This window comes from Mizuhopecten yessoensis, unplaced genomic scaffold (assembly GCF_002113885.1).
Source record: "Mizuhopecten yessoensis strain PY_sf001 unplaced genomic scaffold, ASM211388v2 scaffold11181, whole genome shotgun sequence".
Taxonomy (NCBI): Eukaryota; Metazoa; Mollusca; class Bivalvia; order Pectinida; family Pectinidae; genus Mizuhopecten; species Mizuhopecten yessoensis.
In genome coordinates, this window is record NW_018408920.1 from 1,153,317 (window position 1) to 1,179,296 (window position 25,980).

The 25,980-nt window shown below is 40.3% G+C and overlaps 1 protein-coding gene across 2 annotated transcripts in view; it reads left to right on the forward strand.

Annotated features, from left to right (window-relative positions):
• Window positions 1–25,980, forward strand: part of LOC110440421 — a 186,536-nt gene that overhangs the window by 101,564 nt on the left and 58,992 nt on the right. For both annotated transcript variants that reach the window (XM_021483490.1, XM_021483491.1), the window contains exons 13-15: window positions 2,088–2,288; window positions 4,692–4,859; window positions 7,703–7,888. In XM_021483490.1, coding sequence (XP_021339165.1) covers window positions 2,088–2,288; window positions 4,692–4,859; window positions 7,703–7,888 — 555 coding nt within the window. The remainder of the gene's footprint in view (window positions 1–2,087; window positions 2,289–4,691; window positions 4,860–7,702; window positions 7,889–25,980) is intronic.

Below are 25,980 nucleotides of genomic sequence, written 5' to 3' on the forward strand. Positions count from 1 at the left end.
GGGGTCCTGATTCAGTGGTGGAGGGGAGGGTCTTGATTAAGTGGTAGAGGGGAGGGTCCTGATTAAGTGGTGGAGGGGAAGGTCTTGATTAAGTGGTGGATAAGGATGGGTCCTGATTCAGTGGTGGAGGGGCGTTGGTTCAGTTGTGGAGAGGTGGGCCCTGATTCAGTGGTGGAGGGGCGTTGGTTTAATGTTTGAGGGGTGGGCCCTGATTCAGTGGTGGAGGGGCGTTGTTCCTGTTGTGGAGGGGCGGGTCCTGATTCAGTGGTGGAGGGGTCAGGGTCCTGTTTCAGTGGTGGAGGGGAGGTTCTTGTTATCACTTGTTACATGGTCGAAAGGTCAAAGCCAAACCCTGACAGAAAGAGAAAGTTTGCGCCACAAATCAGTTTGTCAAAACATGTTGCCAGAAGTGCATAGAATATTGACGGCTCACTTTTCATAATACCAGAATGTCACCAGGATATTGCCAGAGATGCACCACAGATAAGGTATTCTGGTGATGTTCTGGCACTCTTTTCATAATACCAGAACTTCGCCAGGATATTGCCAGAGATGCACCACAGATAAGGTATTCCCATGATCCTCTGTAACTTGTCTAAATATAGTTGACCCCTTAATTCAAAAATTACAAAATGGCTGATTAATGATGAAGGAGAGCTGATGGTGAAAATAAGATTTGGCTGAATAAGGAGGCTTTAGTTTATTAGATAAAGTGACCTCATTTTTTAGTTTTACAAGGTGATGTTTTTATTATCCATAGTCACAAAACATTTAAAATCTTAAATGAACTTTAATGCATTTTCATGCAACAGCTAGGTTGAAACTTTGTCATGCACAAGATTACAGAAACATTATTTTACAGTATACACACTAAATACACATGTATGCAGTTCTGAGCAGAGATTTTGCAATAATTAGAAAATCTGTATCTTAATTTTTCAATTGATGTTTAATTGCCACATATATATATAATGCCTATTTTACCAAATCCTTCAATATGAATTAATGCATCACATTCTACTACAATTCTTTTGCAGTGTAGTACATATCAAGGTACATGTTTTAGGTCTGGATGTAATATTCATGTTGCTTCTGTACAAAACTTTTTCTTATAAAGTTGTTCATAGAAATACATTTTATTAACATTATTAATAACTACACAAGTAACAAATACCACATTGTGGAATAATCTGTATGTGTGTTGAACTTTGTAACCAATCTCCGATCAATATAAGCTATAGTATCTAAATTCTATATACTCTGCATCCCAGTTGCAATATTGTCATATATTTCTGATTGTGGGAATTCCCATCTTGCTTGCCAAGACATGCAAAGTGGGTGAGTCACAGTATCACCAGAACCCTACCCTGTGGCGATATTGCCACAAGTGCACCAGAATATTCTGGCTATATTGCTGCAAGTGTACCAGAATATTCTGGCTATATTGCTGCAAGTGGACCAGAATATTCTGGCTATATTGCTGCAAGTGGACCAGAATATTCTGGCTATATTGCTGCAAGTGTACCAGATTATTCTGGCTATATTGCTGCAAGTGTACCAGGATATTCTGGCTATATTGCTGCAAGTGTACCAGGATATTCTGGCTATATTGCTGCAAGTGTACCAGAATACTCTGGCTATATTGCTGCAAGTGTACCAGAATACTCTGGCTATATTGCTGCAAGTGTACCAGAATATTCTGGCTATATTGCTATAAGTGTACCAGAATGGCTTTCATGGCATCGCATAATGTGCCACAATATCACCGCATAGCTGTGGTGATATCACCGCATATGTGCCAGAACATTGTGGTGAAATTCTGGTGATATCGGCAGAAATAATTTGCATACAAAATCTGAACACATGGCAATATTGCGGTGCTATTGCAGCAATAGTGTGCCAGAGACTCGATATTTCTGTAAGGGAGGTCACTATAACCCTGAATACAAAACTGACATGCTGTGTATGTAGACTCAACCTATTCCTTGTCACAATGGTAATTTGTGCAGAGAGACATTCACAAATTTGATGTATTATGAAAATTTAGCCGACAACATTGGCATTCAATTTCATTTTAAATCCCCTAGGCTGGCCTGTACCTGACCCATCTAGTGACCAGTTGCGCGTGTCGACTTGATCTGTTCCTGGTCTCTTTGGCTGAGTGTCTTGTCCTCACCTGGCTGTATGGCACGCAACGGCTCTCAAACAATGTGGCAGACATGACGGGCAATGTAGATAGCCCCTGGTGGAAGATCACCTGGCAAATCTTCACACCACTAGCAATACTGGTGAGACAGCATTCTTCACATAACTAGCAACACTGGTGAGACACAATTATTCACACCACTAGCAATACTGGTGAGACACAATTCTTCACACCACTAGCAATACTGGTGAGACAATTCTTCACACCACTAGCAATACAGGTGAGACAATTCTTCACACCACTAGCAATACTGGTGAGACAGCATTCTTCACTCCACTAGCTATATTGGTTATACAGGATTCTTCACACCACTAGCTATATTGGTGAGACAGCACTCTTCACACCACTAGCAATATTGGCGAGACAGCATTCTTCACTCCACTAGCTATATTGGTTATACAGGATTCTTCACACCACTAGAAAGACTGGGGAGACAGCATTCTTCACTCCACTAGCTATATTGGTGAGACAGCACTCTTCACACCACTAGCACTATTGGTGAGACAGCATTCTCCACACCACTAGCTATACTGGTGAGACAGCATTCTTCACACCACTAGCAATATTGGTGAGACAGCATTCTTCACACCACTAGCAATACTGGTGAGACAGCATTCTTCACACCACTAGCAATACTGGTGAGACAGCATTCTTCACACCACTAGCTATATTGGTGAGACAGCATTCTTCACACCACTAGCTATACTGGCGAGACAGCATTCTTCACACCACTAGCTATACTGGTGAGACAGCATTCTTCACACCACTAGCTATACTGGTGAGACAGCATTCTTCACACCACTAGCTATACTGGTAGACACTTATTCACAGCGTTCTTCATACCTGTTTCACTATTGACAAGACACCATTCTTTACACACACTTCAATTCCATCCATTTTTCTCTTTGCTAATTTAGAACATTTGTTGTGTGTTAAATCATCATGAATTTATCCACTTTTGGACAAGGGATGAGGGCCTTGTTTGGGAAACCGAGGTAAATATTAGAAAGGTTACTTATTCTTGCTTTTGATGTTAAGCATCACAGGATTAAGAGGAATCAGTTTTGTTTAAACAAGGAATGTTCCCACTTTGGGGCAGAGGGATGGACGCCCCAGACATTTAACTATGTCATTATTATATATGTTACAAAGACAATGGCTAAGTTAGAAGTTGAGTAAAATCTACACATGATTAATTAGCAATACTGCCTGGATTCTGATGGATTATTTACACTGTACAAAGGCAACGGCTAAGTAAAATTTGATCAAAATCTACATGTTACTAAGAAACAGATATATAATCTTAGATTTTAATGTTTAAGATCAATAGAATATGGGCAAAGGAATTTTGTTATGGTTTGATATATGGGTAAAGGTAAGCAATCTTTAATCAATTATAGATTGTATAAAGGTATCAAATGATATACAGTACATACCTTCAGCTGAAGTACGTGGATAAAGAACAATTATTTTCTTCTTTTACCACATCTCAGAAATAGTTTACCCAGTTCTACATATACAGTGTATAGTTCTTTCTTGTTACATTTGATTTCAATATTTTCATTCATGTTTTAGTACAAAAAGACATGGGGAGGATTATTAGTATGTTAGTTGAGCATGAACCAGTTTTCATTGTCCCCTCCCCTCACCCTTTTCTAAAAAAAATTTTCAGTTCTTACTCTTGTTTCATAAAATGCATTTGAGGTTGATTCTAACACTTCTTAGTTAAATTTTTCTCTTGTGAGAGAAGATTAGTTGCTAATATTTTTTAAAGATCTCAATCAAAGATAATTATATTTTCCTGTATCCCATAGAACGTATAATTAACATAATTTATCTTTTTGGGGAGCAAATTTGCTTCAAAGATGCAGGAAACCTGTTTCAGAAAAAAGAATACCTGCTAATTCCATTGATCTTTTCAAATAATTTCTAATCAGAATTTACCTGAAGGTGTAAAGGTGATGCTATTAAATGTACCACTGAATTCATCTACACAAGAAAGCAGTGTAAGTTTTTGAATGTCAAATTTGCTTTTCTAAAATGTCTGAAATCAGACATGGGTACCCATTTTAAACAAGTTGGGATTAAGAATGTCTTTAACATTGAGGTAAATACTAGCAGCTATCTTTTGTAATTTAATTCATAATGTAACACGATCAATATACATCTTGGAGCACTCCAGACTGATGAATAGACTCAGTAGATAAAGAGATACAATACAGTTGTATACCTTGAGGAGATCACATCATTATGCACAAAAAATCTCTCCATCTCCTAAGAATACTGATCCTTTTGGGTAACTTTGTAGGTAACTTTTGGTAACAAATTCTATATGTTCTCTCTATGATGAAGATATGTATGAAAGAACACCCGGAAACTTACCAGTTTGCATAATTATAAAATTTCAAAGGTAATTGGATTTCATCTCAAATGAATATTCACAAAATGGATGTCTAATACCTACCGGTTTCTGTTTTAACTACAGGCCATTTTGGTGCTAACTATAGTGAATGACAGTCGACTGACCTACAAAACATATCTCTATCCCGACTGGATTACACCGATTGGATGGATTTTCACCTTGATTCTTGTGTCACCTGTTCCTATAGAGATGATCAGGGTATTCGCAAAGGGATCTGACCCCTTTGTACGGGTAAATATTGTACATGATCAGGGTACTTCACCAGAAGGGTTCGGACCCCATAGTACAGGTAAATATTGTGCATAATCAGGGTACTCCATAAGAAAAGTTCCGACCCTCAGTACATGTAAATATTGTACATGATCAGGGTACACCATCAGAAGGGTTCTGACCCTCAGTACAGGTAAATATTGTACTTGATCAGGGTACTACACCAGAATGGATCAGACCCCTCAGAACAGGTAAATATTGAACATGATCAGGGTACTCTACCAGTAGGAATCGGACCCTTCAATACAGGTAAATATTGTATATGATAAGGGTACTCCATCAGAAGGGTTCTGACCCTTAGTACAGGTAAATATTGGACATGATCAGGGTACTCCATCAGAAGGGTTCTGACCCCTCAGTACAGGTAAATATAGTACATGATCAGGGTACTCCAGAAGGGATCTGACCCCTCAGGACAGGTAAATATTGTACATGATCAGGGTACACCATCAGAAGGGTTCTGACTCTCAGTACAGGTAAATATTGTACATGATCTGGGTACTCCAGAAGGGGTCTGACCCCTAAGTACAGGAAAATATTGTATATGAACTGGTTACTCCAGAAGGGTTCTGACCCCTCAGCACGGGTAAATATTGTATATGATCTGGGTACCCCAGAAGGGTTCTGACCCCTCAGTACAAGTAAATATTGTATATGATCTGCGTACTCCAGAAGGGTTCTGACCCCTCAGTCCAGGTAAATATTGTACATGATCAGGGTACCTCATCAGAAGGGTTCTGACCCTCAGTACAAGTAAATATTGTACATGATCAGGGTACTACACCAGAAGGGTTCTGACCCTCAGTACAGGGAAATATTGTACATGATCAGGGTACTCCATCAGAGGGGTTCTGACCCCTCAGTACAGGTAAATATAGTACATGATCAGGGTACTCCAGAAGGGTTCTGACCACTCAGTACAGGTAAATATTGTACATGAGCAGGGTACTCCAGAAGGGTTCTGACCCCACAGTACAGGTAAATATTGTATATGATCTGGGTACCCCAGAAGGGTTCTGACCCCTCAGTACAGGAAAATATTGTATATGATCTGGCTACCCCAGAAGGGTTCTGACCCCTCAGTACACGTAAATATTGTATATGATCTGGGTACTGCAGAAGGGTTCTGACCCCTCAGTACAGAAATATTGTACATGATCAGGGTACACCACAAGAAGGGATTTGACCCTTAGTACAGGTAAATATTGTACGTGATCAGGGTACTCCATCAGAAGGGTTCTGACCCCTCAGTACAGGTTAATATTGTACATGATCAGGGTACTCCATCAGAGGGGTTCTGACCCCTCAGTACAGGTAAATATCGTATAAGATCTGGGTACTCCAGAAGGGTTCTGATCCCTCAGTACAGGTAAATATTGTACATGAGCAGGGTACTCCAGAAGGGTTCTGACCCCACAGTACAGGTAAATATTGTACATGATCAGGGAACTCCAGAAGGGTTCTGACCCCTCAGTCCAGGTAAATATTGTACATGATCAGGGTCCTCCATCAGAAGGGTTCTGACCCTTAGAACAGGTAAATATTGTACATGATCAGGGAACTCCAGAAGGGTTCTGACCCCTCAGTACATGTAAATATTGTATATGATCTGGGTACTACAGAAGGGTTCTGACCCCTCAGTACAGGGAAATATTGTACATGATCAGGGTACTCCAGAAGGGATCTGACCCCTCAGTACAGGTAAATATTGTATATAATCTGGGTACTCCAGAAGGGTTCTGACCCTTAGTACAGGTAAATATTGTACGTGATCAGGGTACTCCACCAGAAAGGATTTGACCACTTTTGAGCGTTAAATTTGTAAATTACTCCAGTTACTTCATTGATTAAAACCTTATGTGATTGTCAGGTATACAATACTGTGAATTAGTTAAAATTTTAGGAACCAAAGCAAAAGTTGGGGACACTGTTACAGTTCGTAGAGTATGACAACTATTGAGGATGATAACAATTTGCATAGGAGCAGGCCTATAGGGCACTCATTAATAGTTACAATAGACTGTTACTATTTATTGAATACATTGGTAAGATCTACAGTAGTACATATACGTCACATGGCTAATGAATTTGTAGGTACAAATTTTAGCCACAAATACAAACAATAATCCTGAAAGTTTGTTGTCCTGATCTTTAAGCTTAATTGCTACTCCTCTTGAGACATATAAAAGACAAACATACACATGATCCGTACAATATGGTCACAGCTGGGAGGTAAATCCTGGGATTATATCTGTTTAAAAAACAGGTGATTCATAGATATAAGAAGATTGAGATGTTTTTTTTCCAGTATTACAAAGGCCATATAATTCCTTCAGATATATAATCAATAAATCAAAACGTATAAGCCTCCTTTTAACAAGAAATGTTATTCTTATAGGTGTTTGCTATCCTTGTATTATTCATTTGCTGCTGTTTTCAGTGTGACATGTATATATCCTTTCTGAGTGTGGTATTGTCTGTGAAAAGTTGATACCTTAAAATCTGTTTGTATATACCAGCTTTATCAATCAGTCATATCTAAATGTAGCAAAATTAGTACCTAAAAATGCAGTGCTAGTAATCATTCATATTTTCCAGTACAGTTATGGTGAGTAATAAGCTTACGCATACAGTATGTTTCATGGCATATAATCTACATGTATATTAAAAATAATCTTAGAAAATAAATATCATGGAATTATTATTATAAAGAAAGGAAACTTTCACTGCATATAATCTTGATTACATTATTTGATCGAAATTATGATATTGATATTTATACTTAACAAATATTCTTTTACTAGAGAATAAAAAGGTTGAAGGCCACACCTATTGGATGGGGACCAGGACCTTTGGCAAATCAGGAGCCAGATACAGACCTACCTGAATATGTCATCTGTACTCCAGATATCTACAAACCTCACCATGCTCTGGCTCTGTTAACAGCTAACCTCTACATACCAAACCTGAGCAACCTAGTCACAGCTGTTGTAAGTCACCATAGTAACAGCTAGCCTCTACATACCCAACCTGAGCAACCTAGTCGCAGCTGTGGTAAGTCAGCATAGTAACAGTTAGCCTCTACATCCCAAACCTGAGCAACATAGTCACAGCTGTGGTAATTCACCATAGTAACAGTTTACCTCTACATACCAACCCTGAGCTACCTAGTCACAGCTGTTGTAAGTCACCATAGTAACGGTTAGCCTCTACATACCCAACCTGAGCAACCTAGTCGCAGCTGTGGTAAGTCACCGTAGTAACAGTTAGCCTCTACATTCCAAACCTGAGCAACATAGTCACAGCTGTGGAAAGTCACCATAGAAACAGTTAGCCTCTACATCCCAAACCTGAGCAACATAGTCACAGCTGTGGTAATTCACCATAGTAACAGGTAGCCTCTACATACCCAACCTGAGCAACCTAGTCACACCTGTGGTAAGTCACCGTAGTAACAGTTAGCCTCTACATACCAAACCTGAGCTACCTAGTCACAGCTGTGGTAAGTCACCATAGTAACAGTTAGCCTCTACATACCAAACCTGAGCAACCTAGTCACAGCTGTGGTAAGTCACCATAGTAACAGTTAACCTCTTTATACCAAACCTGAGCTACCTAGTCACAGCTGTGGTAAGTCACCATAGTAACAGTTAACCTCTACATACCAAACCTGAGGAACCCATTCACAGCTGTGGGAAGTCACCATAGTAACAGTTAGACTCTACATACCAAACCTGAACAACCTAGTCACAGCTGTGGAAAGTCACCATAGTAACACTTAGCCTCTACATACCAAACCTGAGCAGCCTAGTCACAGCTGTGGTAAGTCACCATAGTAACAGTTAGCCTCTACATACCAAACCTGAGCAACCTAGTCACAGCTGTGGTAAGTCACCATAGTAACAGTTAGCCTCTACATACCAAACCTGAGCAACCTAGTCACAGCTGTGGTAAGTCACCATAGTAACAGTTAACCTCTACATACCAAACCTGAGCTACCTAGTCACAGCTGTGGTAAGTCACCATAGTAACAGTTAGCCTCTACATACCAAACCTGAGCAACCTAGTCACAGCTGTGGTAAGTCACCATAGTAACAGTTAACCTCTACATACCAAACCTGAGCTACCTAGTCACAGCTGTGGTAAGTCACCATAGTAACAGTTAGCCTCTACATACCAAACCTGAGCTACCTAGTCACAGCTGTGGTAAGTCACCATAGTAACAGTTAGCCTCTACATACCAAACCTGAGCAACCTAGTCACAGCTGTGGTAAGTCACCATAGTAACAGTTAACCTCTACATACCAAACCTGAGCAACCTAGTCACAGCTGTGGTAAGTCACCATAGTAACAGTTAACCTCTACATACCAAACCTGAGCTACCTAGTCACAGCTGTGGTAAGTCACCATAGTAACAGTTAGCCTCTACATACCAAACCTGAGCAACCTAGTCACAGCTGTGGTAAGTCACCATAGTAACAGTTAACCTCTACATACCAAACCTGAGCTACCTAGTCACAGCTGTGGTAAGTCACCATAGTAACAGTTAGCCTCTACATACCAAACCTGAGCTACCTAGTCACAGCTGTGGTAAGTCACCATAGTAACAGTTAGCCTCTACATACCAAACCTGAGCTAGCAGTATGGCACAACTTGAGACCAATATCTTTGAGTCTATAGCATGTAATGCAAAGTATATTATTGAAATTTATATCACATCTTTGATTTAATTACTTCATATGAATTAATATAATCCCCTTAGTTACTTAGTTAGTGAAAGAGTTAATAATTAAATTTATTAATATATGACATAAAAAGACATAAATTAATTTATTAACAGATCATACTCAAATGGCATAATATTATCATAAACAAATATTTATAACTGTTTGACATATTATACAAATTATCACTACTGTATCGCTGCATGTTTATTTAAGGAACAATCTTTTATTGTTTTACATGCCTGTTGATCAGTGTATATACTTTAGAGCATGACATGCCTCCCTAAGGACATACCCTGATAGCATTATACATGTTGCAGACCCCATCGCCCTCTCAACCTGAAGTGACCTTTTGGAAACTGATTTGGTCTTAGCAGCAGTGAATGTTTGTAAAGGGAAGCAACTTTTGCATCATTACCCAAATATCAATTTAGTCACATAACTTACTGCCCTCGTATCTGTAGTGGAACTGGACTGGGTTAATCGTCGTGGACCAGGTAGCTTAATTGGTAAGATTGAATCTCAGTCTAGGGTAAAGAGATCCAGGATCCAAATTCTCGTATTTCTAGCTGTTTCATTTTAACTTTTGTGTTGCATATCAATCAAGGGGAATCACCTCCCAGACATTAATCAGGGGACATCACTCATGCTCAAACATTAATCAGGTAACATCACTGCTCACATATTAATCAAGGGGCATCACTGCCCACACATTTATCAGGGGACATCACTGCCCACACATTTATCAGGGGACATCACTGCCAACAAATTAACCAGGGGACATCACTGACTACATATTAATATGGGGGCATCACTGGCCACACATTTATCAGGGGACATCAGTGCCCACACATTTATCAGGGGACATCAATGCCTACATATTAATAAGGGGACATCACTGCATACATATTAATAAGGGATATCACTGCCAACACAATAGTCAGGGGACATCACTGCCCACATATTGATCAAGGGGCATCACTGCCCACACATTTATCAGGGGACATCACTGCCCACACATTTATCAGGGGACATCACTGCCCACACATTTATCAGGGGACATCACTGCCCTCATTTTAATAAGAGGACATCACTGCCAATGTATTAATAAGAGGGCATCACTGCCAATGTATTAATTAGGGGACATCACTGCACACACAATAAGAGGGCATCACTGCCAATGTATTGATTAGGGGACATCACTACACAAACATTAATAATAATAAGAGGACATCACTGTCCACATATTATTAAGAGGACATCACTGCCCACATATTAATAAGGGAACATCACTGCCAACACATTAATCAGGGGACATCACTGCCCACGTATTGATTAAGGGGCATCACCACCCACGTATAATTAAGGGGACATCACTGCCCACACATTAAAAAGGGGACATCACTGGCCACACATTTATCAGGAGACATTAATCATGCTCACACATTGATCAGGGGACAACACTGCCCACACATTAATAAAAGGGCATCACTGCCCACATATTAATCAGGGGAAATCACTCGTGATCACACATGAATAAGGGAACATCATTGCCCACACATTGATAAGGGGACATCATTGCCCACACATTAATCAAGGGACATTACTCGTGCTCTCATATTAATCAGGGGACATCACTGCCAACACATTTATCAAGGGACATCACTGCCCAAATATTAATAAGGGGACATCACTGCTCACACATTAATCAGGGACATTACTGTCCACATATTTATCAGGGGACATTACTGTCCACACATTAATCAGGGGACATCACTGCCCACATATAATTAAGGGGAAATCACTGCCCACACATTTATCAGGGGACATCACTGCCCACATATAATTAAGGGGATATCACTGCCCACACATTAATCGGGGACATTACTGTCCACACATTTATCAGGGGACATCACTGCCCACACATTTATCAGGGGACATCCCTGCCCACATTTATCAGGGGACATCACTGCCAACATATTAATATGGGGACATCACTGCCCACATAAAATTAAGGGGACATCACTGCCCACACATTTATCAGGGGACATCACTGCCAACACATTAATCAGGGGATATCACTGCTCACATATTAATCAGGGAACATCACTGCCCACACATTAATCAGGGGATATCACTGCTCACATATTAATAAATGGACATCACTGACCACATATTAATCAGGGGACATCACTGCCCACACATTTATCAGGGAACATCACTGCCCACACATTGATAAGGGGACATCACTGCCCACATATTAATAAAGTAACATGACTGTCCTCACATTAATAAGAGGGCATCACTGCCCACATTTTTATCAGGGGATATCACTGCTCACATATTAATAAAGGGACATCACTGCCCACATATTACTCGGGGGACATCACTGCCCCCATATTAATAAAGAAACATGACTGTCCACACATTAATAAGAGGGCATCACTGCCCACATATTAATCAGGGCACATCCCGCTCACATATTAATCAGGGGACATCACTGCCCAAACATTTATCAGGGAACATCACTGCCCACACATTAATAAGGGGACATCACTGCCCTCATTTATCAGGGAACATCACTGCCTACATATTAATATGGGGACATCACTGCCCACATATAATTAAGGGGACATCACTGCCCACACATTTATCAGGGGACATCACCGCCCAGATATTAATCAGGGGACATCACTGCCCCCATATCAATAAAGTAACATGACTGTCCACACATTACTAAGAGGGCATCACTGCCCACATATTAATCAGGGGATATCATGGCTCACATATCTATCTGGGGACATCACTGCCTACACATTGATAAGGGGATATCACTGCTCGCATATTAATCAGGGGACATCACTGCCCCCATATTAATAAAGTAACATGACTGTCCACACATTAATAAGAGGGCATCGAGGCCCACATATTAATCAGGGCACATCCCGCTCACATATTAATAAGGGGACATCACTGCCCACATATTAATAAAGTAACATGACTGTCCTCACATTAATAAGAGGGCATCACTGCCAACATATTTATCAGTGAACATCACTGCCCACACATTAATAAGGGGACATCACTGCCTACACATTAATAAGGGGACATCACTGCTCACATACTAATCAGGGGACATCACTGCCCACACATTTATCAGGGGACATCACTGACCACATATTAATAAGGGGACATCACTGCTCACATATTAATCAGGGAACATGACTGTCCACACAGTTATCAGGGGACATCACTGCCCAGATATTAATCAGGGGACATCACTGCCCCCATATCAATAAAGTAACATGACTGTCCACACATTACTAAGAGGGCATCACTGCCCACATATTAATCCGGGGACATCATGGCTCACATATCTATCTGGGGACATCACTGCCTACACATTAATAAGGGGACATCACTGCTCACATATTAATCGGGGGACATCACTGCCCCCATATTAATAAAGTAACATGACTGATCACACATTAATAAGAGGGCATCACTGCCCACATATTAATCAGTGGATATGACTGCTCACATATTAATCAGGGGACACTCACATATTAATCAGGGGACATCACTGCACACACATTAATCAGGGGACATCACTGCACACACATTAATCAGGGGACATCACTGCCCTCATATTAATCAAGGGACATCACTGCCCACATATTAATAAAGGAACATGACTGTCCTCACATTAATAAGAGGGCATCACTGCCCACATATTAATCAGTGGATATCACTGCTCACATATTAATCAGGGGACATCACTGCCCACACATTAATCAGGGGACATCACTGCACACACATTTATCAGGGGACATCACTGCTCACATTTTAATCAGGGAACATCACTGCCCACACATTTATCAGGGGACATCACTGCCCAGATATTAATCAGGGGACATCACTGCCCCCATACCAATAAAGTTACATGACCGTCCACACATTACTAAGAGGGCATCACTGCCCACATATTCCTCAGGGGACATCATGGCTCACATATCTATCAGGGGACATCACTGTCCTCATATTAATCAGGGAACATCACTGCCCACATATCAATAAAGTAACATGACTGTCTTCACATTAATAAGAGGGCATCACTGCCCACATATTAATCAGGGGATATCACTGCTCACATATTAATAAAGGGACATCACTGTCCTCATATTAATCAGGGACATCACTGCCCACATATTAATAAAGTAACATGACTGTCCACACATTGATAAGAGGGCATCACTGCCCACATATTAATCAGGGGATATCACTGCTCACATATTAATAAAGGGACATCACTGCCCACATACTAATCAGGGGACATCACTGCCCACACATTTATCAGGGAACATCACTGCCCACACATTAATAAGGGGACATCACTGCTCACATATTAATCAGAGAACATCACTGCCCACACATTTTTCAGGGGACATCACTGCCCAGATATTAATCAGGGGACATCACTGCCCCCATATCAATAAAGTAACATGACTGTCCACACATTATTAAGAGGGCATCACTGCCCACATATTAATCAGGGGACATCATGGCTCACATATCTATTTGGGGACATCACTGCCTACACATTTATCAGGGAACATCACTGCCCACACATTAATAAAGGGACATCACTGCCCTCATATTAATCAGGGGACATCACTGCCCACATACTAATAAAGTAACATGACTGTCCTCACATTAATAATAGGGCATCACTGCCCACATATTAATCAGGGGATATCACTGCTCACATATTAATAAAGGGACATCACTGCCCACATACTAATCAGGGGACATCACTGCCCCCACATTTATCACGGAACATCACTGCCCACACATTAATAAGGGGACATCACTGTCCTCATATTAATCAGGGGACATCACTGCTCACATATTAATAAAGTAACATGACTGTCCTCACATTAATAAGAGGGCATCACTGCCCACATATTAATCAGGGGATATCACTGCTCACATATTAATAAAGTAACATGACTGTCTACACATTAATAAGAGGGCATCACTGCCCACATATTAATCAGGGCACATCCCGCTCACATATTAATCAGGGGACATCACTGCCCACATATTTATCAGGGAACATCACTGCCCACACATTAATAAGTGGACATCACTGCACTCATTTATCAGGGGACATCAATGCCTACATATTAATATGGGGACATCACTGCCCACATATAATTAAGGGGACATCACTGCCCATACATTTATCAGGGGACATCACTGCTCACATATTAATCAGGGAACATCACTGCTCACACATTTATCAGGGGACATCACTGCCCAGATATTAATCTGGGGACATCACTGCTCCCATATCAGTAAAGAAACACCACTGCCCACACATTAATAAGTGGACATCACTGCCCTCAATTATCAGGGGACATCACTGCCTACATATTAATATGAGGACATCACTGCCCACATATAATTAAGGGGACATCACTGCCCACACATTTATCTGGGGACATCACTGCTGACATATTAATCAGGGAACATCACTGCCCACACATTTATCTGGGGACATCACTGCCCAGATATTAATCAGGGGACATCACTGCCCCCATATCAATAAAGTAACATGACTGTCAACACATTACTAAGAGGGCATCACTTCCCACATATTAATCAGGGGACATCATGGCTCACATATCTATCGGGGGGCATCACTGCCTACACATTAATAAGGGGACATCACTGCTCACATATTAATCAGGGGTCCACACATTTATCAGGGGACATCACTGCCCACACATATATCACTGCTCACATATTATTAAAGTAACATGACTGTCCTCACATTAATAAGAGGGCACCACTGCACACATATTAATCAGGGGATATCACTGCTCACATATAAATAAAGGGACATCACTGCCTACATATTAATATGGGGACATCGGACATCATGGCTCACATATCTATCGGGGGGCATCACTGCCTACACAATAATAAGGGGACATCACTGCTCACATATTAATCAGGGGACATCACTGCTCACATATATTAATAAGGGGACAGGACATCAATGCCTACATATTAATATGGGGACATCACTGCCCACATATAATTAAGGGGACATCACTGCCCGCACATTTATCAGGGGACATCACTGCCCACACATATAATTAAGGGGACATCACTGCTCACATATTAATAAGGGATATTACTGCCCACACATTTATCAGGGGACATCACTGCCCGCATATAATTAAGGGGATATCACTGCCCACACATTAATCGGAGACATTACTGTCGACACTTTTATCAGGGGTCATCACTGCCCACACATTTATCAGGGAACATCCCTGCCCACATCTATCAGGGGACATCACTGCCTACATATTAATATGAGGACATCACTGCCCACATATAATTAAGGGGACATCACTGCCCGCACATTTATCAGGGGACATCACTGCCCACACATATAATTAAGGGGACATCACTGCCCACATATTGATAAGGGATATTACTGCCCACACATTTATCAGGGGACATCACTGCCCAGATATTAATCAGGGGACATCACTGCCCTCATATCAATAAAGTAACATGACTGTCAACACATTACTAAGAGGGCATCACTTCCCACATATTCATCAGGGGACATCATGGCTCACATATCTATCGGGGTGCATCACTGCCTACACATTAATAAGGGGACATCACTTTAATCAGGGGACATCACTGCCCACACATTTATCTGGGGACATCACTGCTGACATATTAATCAGGGAACATCACTGCCCACACATTTATCAGGGGACATCACTGCCCACATATAATTAAGGGGACATCACTGCCCGCACATTTATCAGGGGACATCACTGCCCACACATATAATTAAGGGGACATCACTGCCAACATATTGATAAGGGATATTACTGCCCACACATTTATCAGGGGACATCTCTGCCCACACATATAATTAAGGGGACATCACTGCTCACATATTAATAAGGGATATTACTGCCCACACATTTATCAGGGGACATCACTGCCCACACATATAATTAAGGGGACATCACTGCTCACATATTAATAAGGGGTATTACTGCCCACACATTTATCAGGGGACATTACTGCCCACACATATAATTAAGGGGACATCACTGCTCACACATATAATTAAGGGGACATCACTGCTCACATATTAATAAGGGATATTACTGCCCACACATTTATCAGGGGACATTACTGCCAACACATATAATTAAGGGGACATCACTGCACACATATTAATCAGGGATATTACTGCCCACACATTAATCAGGGGACATCACTGCCTACACATTTATCAGGGAACATCCCTGCCCACACATTTATCAGGCAACATCACTGCCCACACATTTATCAGTGATGTTCCCTGATAAATCTGATAAATGTGTGGGCAGGGATGTTCCCTGATAAATGTGTAGACAGTGATGTCCCCTGATTAATGTGTGATGCCCTCTTATTAATATATGTGAGCAGTGATGTCCACCTTATTAATATGTGGGCAGAGATGTCCCCTGATAAATGTGTGAGAAGAGATGTTCCCTGATTAATATGTCAGCAGTGATGTCCCCTGATTAATGTGGGGGCAGTAATATCCCTGATTTATATGTATGTCCCCTTATTAATATGTGAGGAGTGATGTCCCCTTAACTATATGTGTGGGCAGTGATGTTCCATGATAAATGTGTAGGCAGTGATGCCCCCAAATAGATATGTGAGCGTCCCCTGATTAATATGTGTCCCCTAATAAATGTCTGGGCAGTGATGTCCCCCGATAAATGTGTGAGCAGAGATGTTCCCTGATTAATATGAGGACAGTGATGTCCCCTTATTAGTATGTGAGCAGTGATGTCCATATGTGAGCAGTGATATCCCCTGATTAAAATGTGGGCAGTGATGCCCTCTTATTAAAAAATATGTGGGCAGTGATGCCCCCTTATTAATATATGTGAGCAGCGATGTCCCCTGATTAATATCTGGGCAGTGATGTTCACTGATAAATATGTTGGCAGTGATGCCCTCTTATCAATGTGTGGACAGTCATGTTACTTTATTGATATGGGGGCAGTGATGTCCCATATGTGAGCAGTGATGTCTCCTTAATTATATGTGTGGGAAGTGATGTCCCCTGATAAATATGTGAGCACAAACGATGTCCCCTTATTAATATGTGAGGAGTGATATATGCCCTCTTATTAATGTGAGGAAAATGTGTAGGAAGTGATGTCCCCTGATTAATATCTGGGCAGTGATGTTCACTGATAAATATGTGAGCAGAGATGTCCCCTGATAAATGTGCGGGCAGTAATATCCCTTATTTATATGTGAGCAGTGATATCCCCTGATTAATATGTGAGGGCAGTAATATCCCTGATTTATATGTATGTCCCCTTATTAATATGTGAGCAATGATGTCCCCTTAATTATATGGGTGGGCAGTGATGTCCCCTCCTTAATATGAGGGCAGTGATGTTCCCTGATTAAAAGTCCCCTGATAAATGTGTGCGCAGTGATGTTCCCTGATTAAAAGTCCCCTGATAAATGTGTGAGCAGTGACGTTCCCAGATTAATATCTGAGCAGTGATGTCCCCTGAAAAATATGTGGGCAGTGATGCCCTCTTATTAATGTGTAGACATGCTCACATATAAATAAAGGGACATCACTGCCTACATATAAATATGGGGACATCACTGCCCCCACATTTATCAGGGGACATTACTGCCAACACATATAAATAAGGGGACATCACTGCCTTCATATTAATCAGGGGACATTAATGCCCAAACATTTATCAGGGAACATCACTGATAAATGTGTGGGCAGTAATATCACTTATTAATATGTGAGCAGAGATGTCCCCTGATAAATGTGCGGGCAGTAATATCCCTTATTAATATGCGAGCAGTGATGTCCCCTTAAGTATATGTGTGGGCAGTGATGTTCACTGATAAATGTGTACGCAGTGCTGTCCCCTGATTAATGTGTGGGCAGTAATATCCCTGACTAATATGTGTGCAGTGATGTCCCCTGATAAATATGTGGGCAGTGATGCCCTCTTATTAATGTGAGGAAAATGTGTAGGAAGTGATGTCCCCTGATAAATATGTGAGCAGGGATGTCCCCTTAATTATATTGGTGTGCAGTGATGTCCCCTGATAATTGAGGGCAGTGATGTCCACTTATTAATGTGTGGGCAGGGATGTTCCCTGATAAATGTGTAGGCAGTGGTGTCCCCTGATTAATGTGTGATGCCCTCTTATTAATATATGTGAGCAGCGATGTCCCCTGATTAATATCTTAATATGTGAGCAGTGATGCCCCCTTAATTAAATATGTGAGCAGTGATGTCCCCGTAATTATATGTGTGGGCAGTGGTGTCCCCTGATTAATGTGTGATGCCCTCTTATTAATATATGTGAGCAGCGATGTCCCCTGATTAATATCTGGGCAGTGATGTTCACTGATAAATGTGTACGCAGTGCTGTCCCCTGATTAATGTGTGGGCAGTAATAGCCCTGATTAATATGTGTGCAGTGATGTCCCCTGATAAATGTGTGAGCAGTGACGTTCCCAGATTAATATCTGAGCAGTGATGTCCCCTGATTAGTATGTGAGCAGTGATGTCCACTGATTAATGTGTGGGCAGTAATAGCCCTGATTAATATGTGTGCAGTGATGTCCTCTTAATTATATGTGGGCAGTGATGTCGCCATATTAATATGTAGGCAGTGATGTCCCCAAATAGATACGTGAGCCATGATGTCCCCTGTCCCCTGATTAATATGTGTCCCCTAATAAATGTCTGGGCAGTGATGTCCCCCGATAAATGTGTGAGCAGAGATGTTCCCTGATTAATATGTCAGCAGTGATGTCCCCTGATTAGTATGTGAGCAGTGATGTCCACTGATTAATGTGTGGGCAGTAATATCACTTATTAATATGTGAGCAGTGAGCAGTGATGTCCCCTTAAGTATATGTGTGGGCAGTGATGTCTCCTGATAAATGTGTGGGCAGTTATGTCCCCTGATTAATATGCGAGCAGTGATGTCCCCTTATTAGTATGTGAGCAGTGATGTATAAATGTGTGGGCAGTGATGTACTTTATTAATATGTGGGCAGTGATGCCCTCTTAGTAATGTGTGGACGGTCATGTAACTTTACCCTCATTAATATGAGGGCAGTGATGTTCCCTTATTAATGTGTGGGCATTGATTTTCCGTGATAAATGTGGGGGCAGTGATGTCCCCATATTTATATGTAGGCAGTGATGTCCCTTTATTTATATGTGAGCAGTGATATCCCCTGATTAATATGTGAACAGGAATGTCCCCTGATTAATATGCGAGCAGTGATGTCCCCTTATTAATAGATTTGAGCAGTGATGTCCCCATATTAATATGTAGGCATTGATGTCCCCTGATAAATGAGTGCAGTGATGTCCACTTATTAATGTGTGGGAAGTGGTGTTTCTTTACTGATATGGGAGCAGTGATGTCCCCTTATAAATATGTGAGCAGTGATGTTCCCTGCTCACATATTAATAAGGGATATTACTGCCCACACATTTATCAGGGGACATCACTGCCAACACATATAATTAAGGGGACATCACTGCACACATATTAATCAGGGATATTACTGCCCACACATTTATCAGGGGACATCACTGCCCACACATATAATTAAGGGGACATCACTGCTCACATATTAATAAGGGGACATCACTGCCCACATATTTATCAGGGGACATCACTGCTCACATATTTATAAGGTGACATCACTGCCCACACATTTATCAGGGGACATCACTACCCACATACTAATAAGGGGACAACACTGCCCGCATATTAATCAGGGATATTACTGCCCACACATTTATCAGGCGACATCACTGCCCACACGTTAATAAGGGGACATCACTGCTCACACATATAATTAAGGGGACATCACTGCTCACATATTAATCAGGGAATATCACTGCTCACATTAATAAAGGGACATCACTGCCCACATATTAATTAGGGGACATCACTGCCCACACATTTATCAGGGAACATCACTGCCACCATATTAATAAGAGGGCATCACTGCACACATATTAATTAGGGGACATCACTGCTCACATATTAATAAGGTGACATCACTGCCCACACATTTATCAGGGGACATCACTACCCACATACTAATAAGGGGACATCACTGCCCACATATTAATTAGGGATATTACTGCCCACACATTTATCAGGTGACATCACTGTCCGCGCATAAATAAGGGGACATCACTGCTCACACATATAATTAAGGGGACATCACTGCTCACATATTAATAAAGGGACCTCACTGCCCACATATTAATCAGGGGACATCACTGCTCACACATTTATCAGGGGACATCACTGCCCACATATTAATCATGGATATTACTGCCCACACATTTATCAGGGGACATCACTACCCACCTACTAATAAGGGGACATCACTGCCCCCATATTAATTAGGGATATTACTGCCACACATTTATCAGGTGACATCACTACCCACATACTAATAAGGGGACATCACTGCCCACATATTAATCATGGATATTACTGCCCACACATTTATCAGGGGACATCACTGCCCACACATAAATAAGGGGACATCACTGCTCACACATATAATTAAGGGGACATCACTGCTCACATATTAATCAGGGGACATCACTGCTCACATATATTAATAAGGGGACATCACTGCTCACACATTTATCAGGGGACATCACTGTTCACATATTAATCAGGGGACATTACTGTTCACATATTAATCAGGGGACATCACTGTTCACATATTAATCTGGGGACATCACTGTTCACATATTAATCAGGGGACATCACTGCTCACATATATTAATAAGGGGACATCACTGCCCACATTTATCAGGGGACATCACTGCCCACACATTAATCAGGGGACATCACTGCCCACATATTAATCAGGGGACATCACTGCTCACATATATTAATAAGGGGACATCACTGCCCACACATTTATCAGGGGATATCACTGCCCACATTTTAATAAGGGAACATCACTGCCCACATATTAATAAGGGATCATCACTGCCCACATATTAATAAGGGGACATAGTTTGTGCTCACATATTTATCAGGGGACATCACTCATACTCAATCATGCAATGCAAATTCATTGAAAATTTAACCAAAGAGTCCCAATTCATTATACCAATTTTGAGATCGAGGAGAAGTATCACCATATTCATTCTAATTTTGTCAATTTCACTTATATGGGAATAAGATATCTTATTTATTATTTCGAAATGTGGTTGAAATGTTTGCAAAGTAAATGCCATAATTTTGGTACTTGATAAATTAACTTCATTTTTTATGGAGCACCTGAAGATTGGTGAAATGTATTCTTGTACATCGTAATCATCACAGTCATTTATCTTTATCAAGTCTGTCCTGTTATCTAGTTGATGCATTTAAGATTCAGTTTATATGAATACATCGTTTTAACAAAATGATTGTGTATGATGAAAATACAAGAAAAATGAACTTGGTTATATGTTAAACTAGATTTTAGTACAACCTTATCCATACTTAAATAACACCAATACAATTTGTTTTCACTACTATTTCCACTACATATTAGAAGTTACTTAATTGAAAAAAAACACCTTCTGAATTAAAGATTAGTATCATATAGACAACAACTTAGGCGGGAAAAACAACAAATTAAGGGGAGATAACTGTAACATGTTTGACTATATATACATTTTGTATGTAGAAAAAAGTTTCCCATTTACATGGGGCAAATATTTGCAGATTGCAAATACATGGGTGTGATTTAGTTACTCTACAGATACAAAACTTATATGGAAGTAATGAAATATGAAATAGTTGGTGAGTAAACAATGAAGCTGATTGACAAGTGTAGGATTTGTTTACTTTTGGTAAATAGCCTGTAAATGTCTGGGCATTCGTTAAGGTTATATTTATATATACCTTACATGTTGACAATGACATTACCTGTCCACTGTAGTTCAGCAACGTACGTGATATAAATTTAGAATAGTATAGGGCATTTGTTCGGCTGTGTAGTTCAAGAGCAAAGCATCAAGTATGGTTAGCATTCTTCACTTATGACAAAAAAACCAAGGTGAAATATTGGGTAAACAGTAAAACATGTTTACTCTGACCTCTGAACACAATGGTTTAATCCCTGTGGCCAATTCAGTGGCCCAGGAATTAAAAACTTTAAAAAAATCTATAATGGCTATGTTGCTAATCGATCATCTTTACGGAGGAATATCAGGTCAGTGATACATAACCATGTCTGGCCATCCAAATCAATACGTGTTGTTATAAGGATCATTTTAGAATAAAGTCTTTTAGCCAAGAGAATATTACGGTCACTGTATTTAATCAGAAAACATCTTCTTATTAATACCTATATACATATTTGTATACACATTTAAATATTAGGTACACCATATTGTCTGTCCACAATGTCCTGTCTGGCCAATAACTCAATACTGTATTACTTCCCGTAACTCCAAGAAAGTGTCATGGCTTTTACCCAAGTTTACGTCTCCAATGTCAAGGTCACAGAGAATGAACATCAGAAATTGGTGTCCATGCCATAATCTCTGACTGGATTTAGATAGACCTGTATAGGATTGTTATCCATGACCAATGGTGTGTCGGGGCGTCTCCGAAAACATATGTCCAAGGTCAAAGTCATAAGCATGGTCCTCTAAAAATAATACAGGCCCTTTAAGCATGATTTTTTTTTATATGAACACATAAAAAATGACATAATTAATTTAGATTGCTAATATTCATTAGTTTTTCCTTGATGTTGTGTATCGATTCCATTCAATAATTATGTAACCATGGTGATCATTGTTTCTGAAAATATACAGTGCATGGACAGAGATAAAAGGTATTTTGTTACAGGCTAATGGTTTTCGTCAACAGTTTTTTGTCATTATCAAAGGATAACCCTAGCCTATAAAAAGTAAACGTTGACAAAATTAGATTAAGGAAACATTTTGAAAAACAACTTTATGTGTTTGCTACATGCAATGATCTTTTGAAACAGCTATGTGGCTTTGATTCCAGTGATGTTTATAATGCAATTCAGGTAAATTATTTCATACTATTTTTTCAATCATGTAATGACATATACATGTATCCCTCGTTCGTCCTTAAACAACTCTTGTTATCAATATTTCTCAGAAAGTACTGTAGGGATCTTTCTCAAATTTGATATGTAAGTTACTTTGGGCCATAGTTTACTTTTGAGACTGATCGGATAAACAAAATTGCGGGACAGGCCATCTTGAATTTGGACAGTGAAGGTTTGTTATTGCTACTTCTCAGGAAGTACTGAAAAGATATTTCTCAAATTTGATATGTAGGTCCCCTTGATCCATGGTTGTGCATATTCACTTTAGACACTGGTTGGATAAACCAAATGTCTTACAAGTGGCCATCTTGGATTTTTAAAGTTAAAGTTTGTTATGGCTATATCTCAGAAATCACTGGAGGGTCTTTCTCAAATTCCATGAGAAGGTTCCTCTTGGTCCTTTAGTTGTGCCCGTCCTTAATGACCATAGATGTTGATAGGACATTAAACAATACTAAACCAAACCAAATCCTTAGTTGTGCATGTTTCATATTGAGACTGATCTTTAAAACAACATGGCCTACAGGCAGCGATCTTGGAATTTGAAAAGTTTGAAGAGTTTGGATTTGTTTCAGGACCCGTAGATCAATATAAAGGTCACTGTTGCTATTTATAAGTCAACCACAGAGCCAAGGGGACATCCAGTCTGAATACAGTCAATGCTAAAATATAAGTCCACTGATAATAGATCAATATTTCAGAAGCTTTGGGAAGAATTTTTGTATAAGAAATGATCACATGATGATATCATAACTGTCACTTAAGAATTGTAGGATTAACCACTCAAACATTGTTAAATCTAGTCTCGAGTATACCTGCTTTAGTTTTCTACTCCTCAACAGGCTTGGCTTAGAAAATCCTAGTATCAAAGAGCACAGCCTAGTGGAGAAAAATGGCACTAGGTTGATTGGTTTCTATGTTCTCAGCACTAAGACTTCATCACAGGTGATAATCCTTGAGATCTGGCATTTATGTGTTGTTTCTTAATGGCTAATTTACTTATTCCTAATCTGGTCGAAAGCGAATGACTGGCAATAGGCACACCAATATCTAAAATTGTATTGCAGTTACCTACATTCGTAAGAAACTTAACTTAATCCATCTTCCATTCCATACTTTGCATCATTAAAGATGAGTTTAACCCCACCCCATCCCCTACTTTGTATCATTATAAATGTTTAATCCCATCCCCTACTTTGTATCAATATAAATGTTTAACCCCATCCCCTACTTTGTATCATTATAGATGTTTAACCCCACCCCATCCCCTACTTTGTACCATTATAGATGAGTTTGACCCCACCCCATCCCCTACTTTGTATCATTGCCATCCTTGTTACGTTTTCTGTAGACAGATGACACTGCCATCCTTGTTCCGTTTTCTGTAGACAGATGACACTGCCGTCCTTGTTAAGTTTTCTGTAGACAGATGACACGGCCGTCCTTGTTCCGTTTTCTGTAGTCAGATGACACTGCCGTCCTTGTTACGTTTTCTGTAGACAGATGACACTGTCGTCCTTGTTAAGTTTTCTGTAGACAGATGACACTGCCGTCCTTGTGAAGTTTTCTGTAGACAGATGACACTGCCATCCTTGTGAAGTTTTATGTAGACAGATGACACTGCCGTCCTTGTTACGTTTTCTGTAGACAGATGACACTGTCGTCCTTGTTAAGTTTACTGTAGACATATGACACTGCCAGCCTTGTGAAGTTTTATGTAGACAGATGACACTGCCGTCCTTGTTACGTTTTCTGTAGACAGATGACACTGCCGTCCTTGTTAAGTTCCCTGTAGACAGATGACACTGCCATCCTTGTTAAGTTTACTGTAGACAGTTGACACTACCATCCTTGTTAAGTTTTCTGTAGACAGATAACACTGTCATCGTCCTTATTACGTTTTCTGTAGACAGATGACACTGTCATCCTTGTTAAGTTTTCTGGAGACAGATGACACTGCCGTCCTTGTTAAGTTCCCTGTAGACAGATGACACTGCCATCCTTGTTAAGTTTACTGTAGACAGTTGACACTACCATCCTTGTTAAGTTTTCTGTAGACAGATAACACTGTCATCGTCCTTGTTACGTTTTCTGTAGACAGATGACACTGTCATCCTTGTTAAGTTTTCTG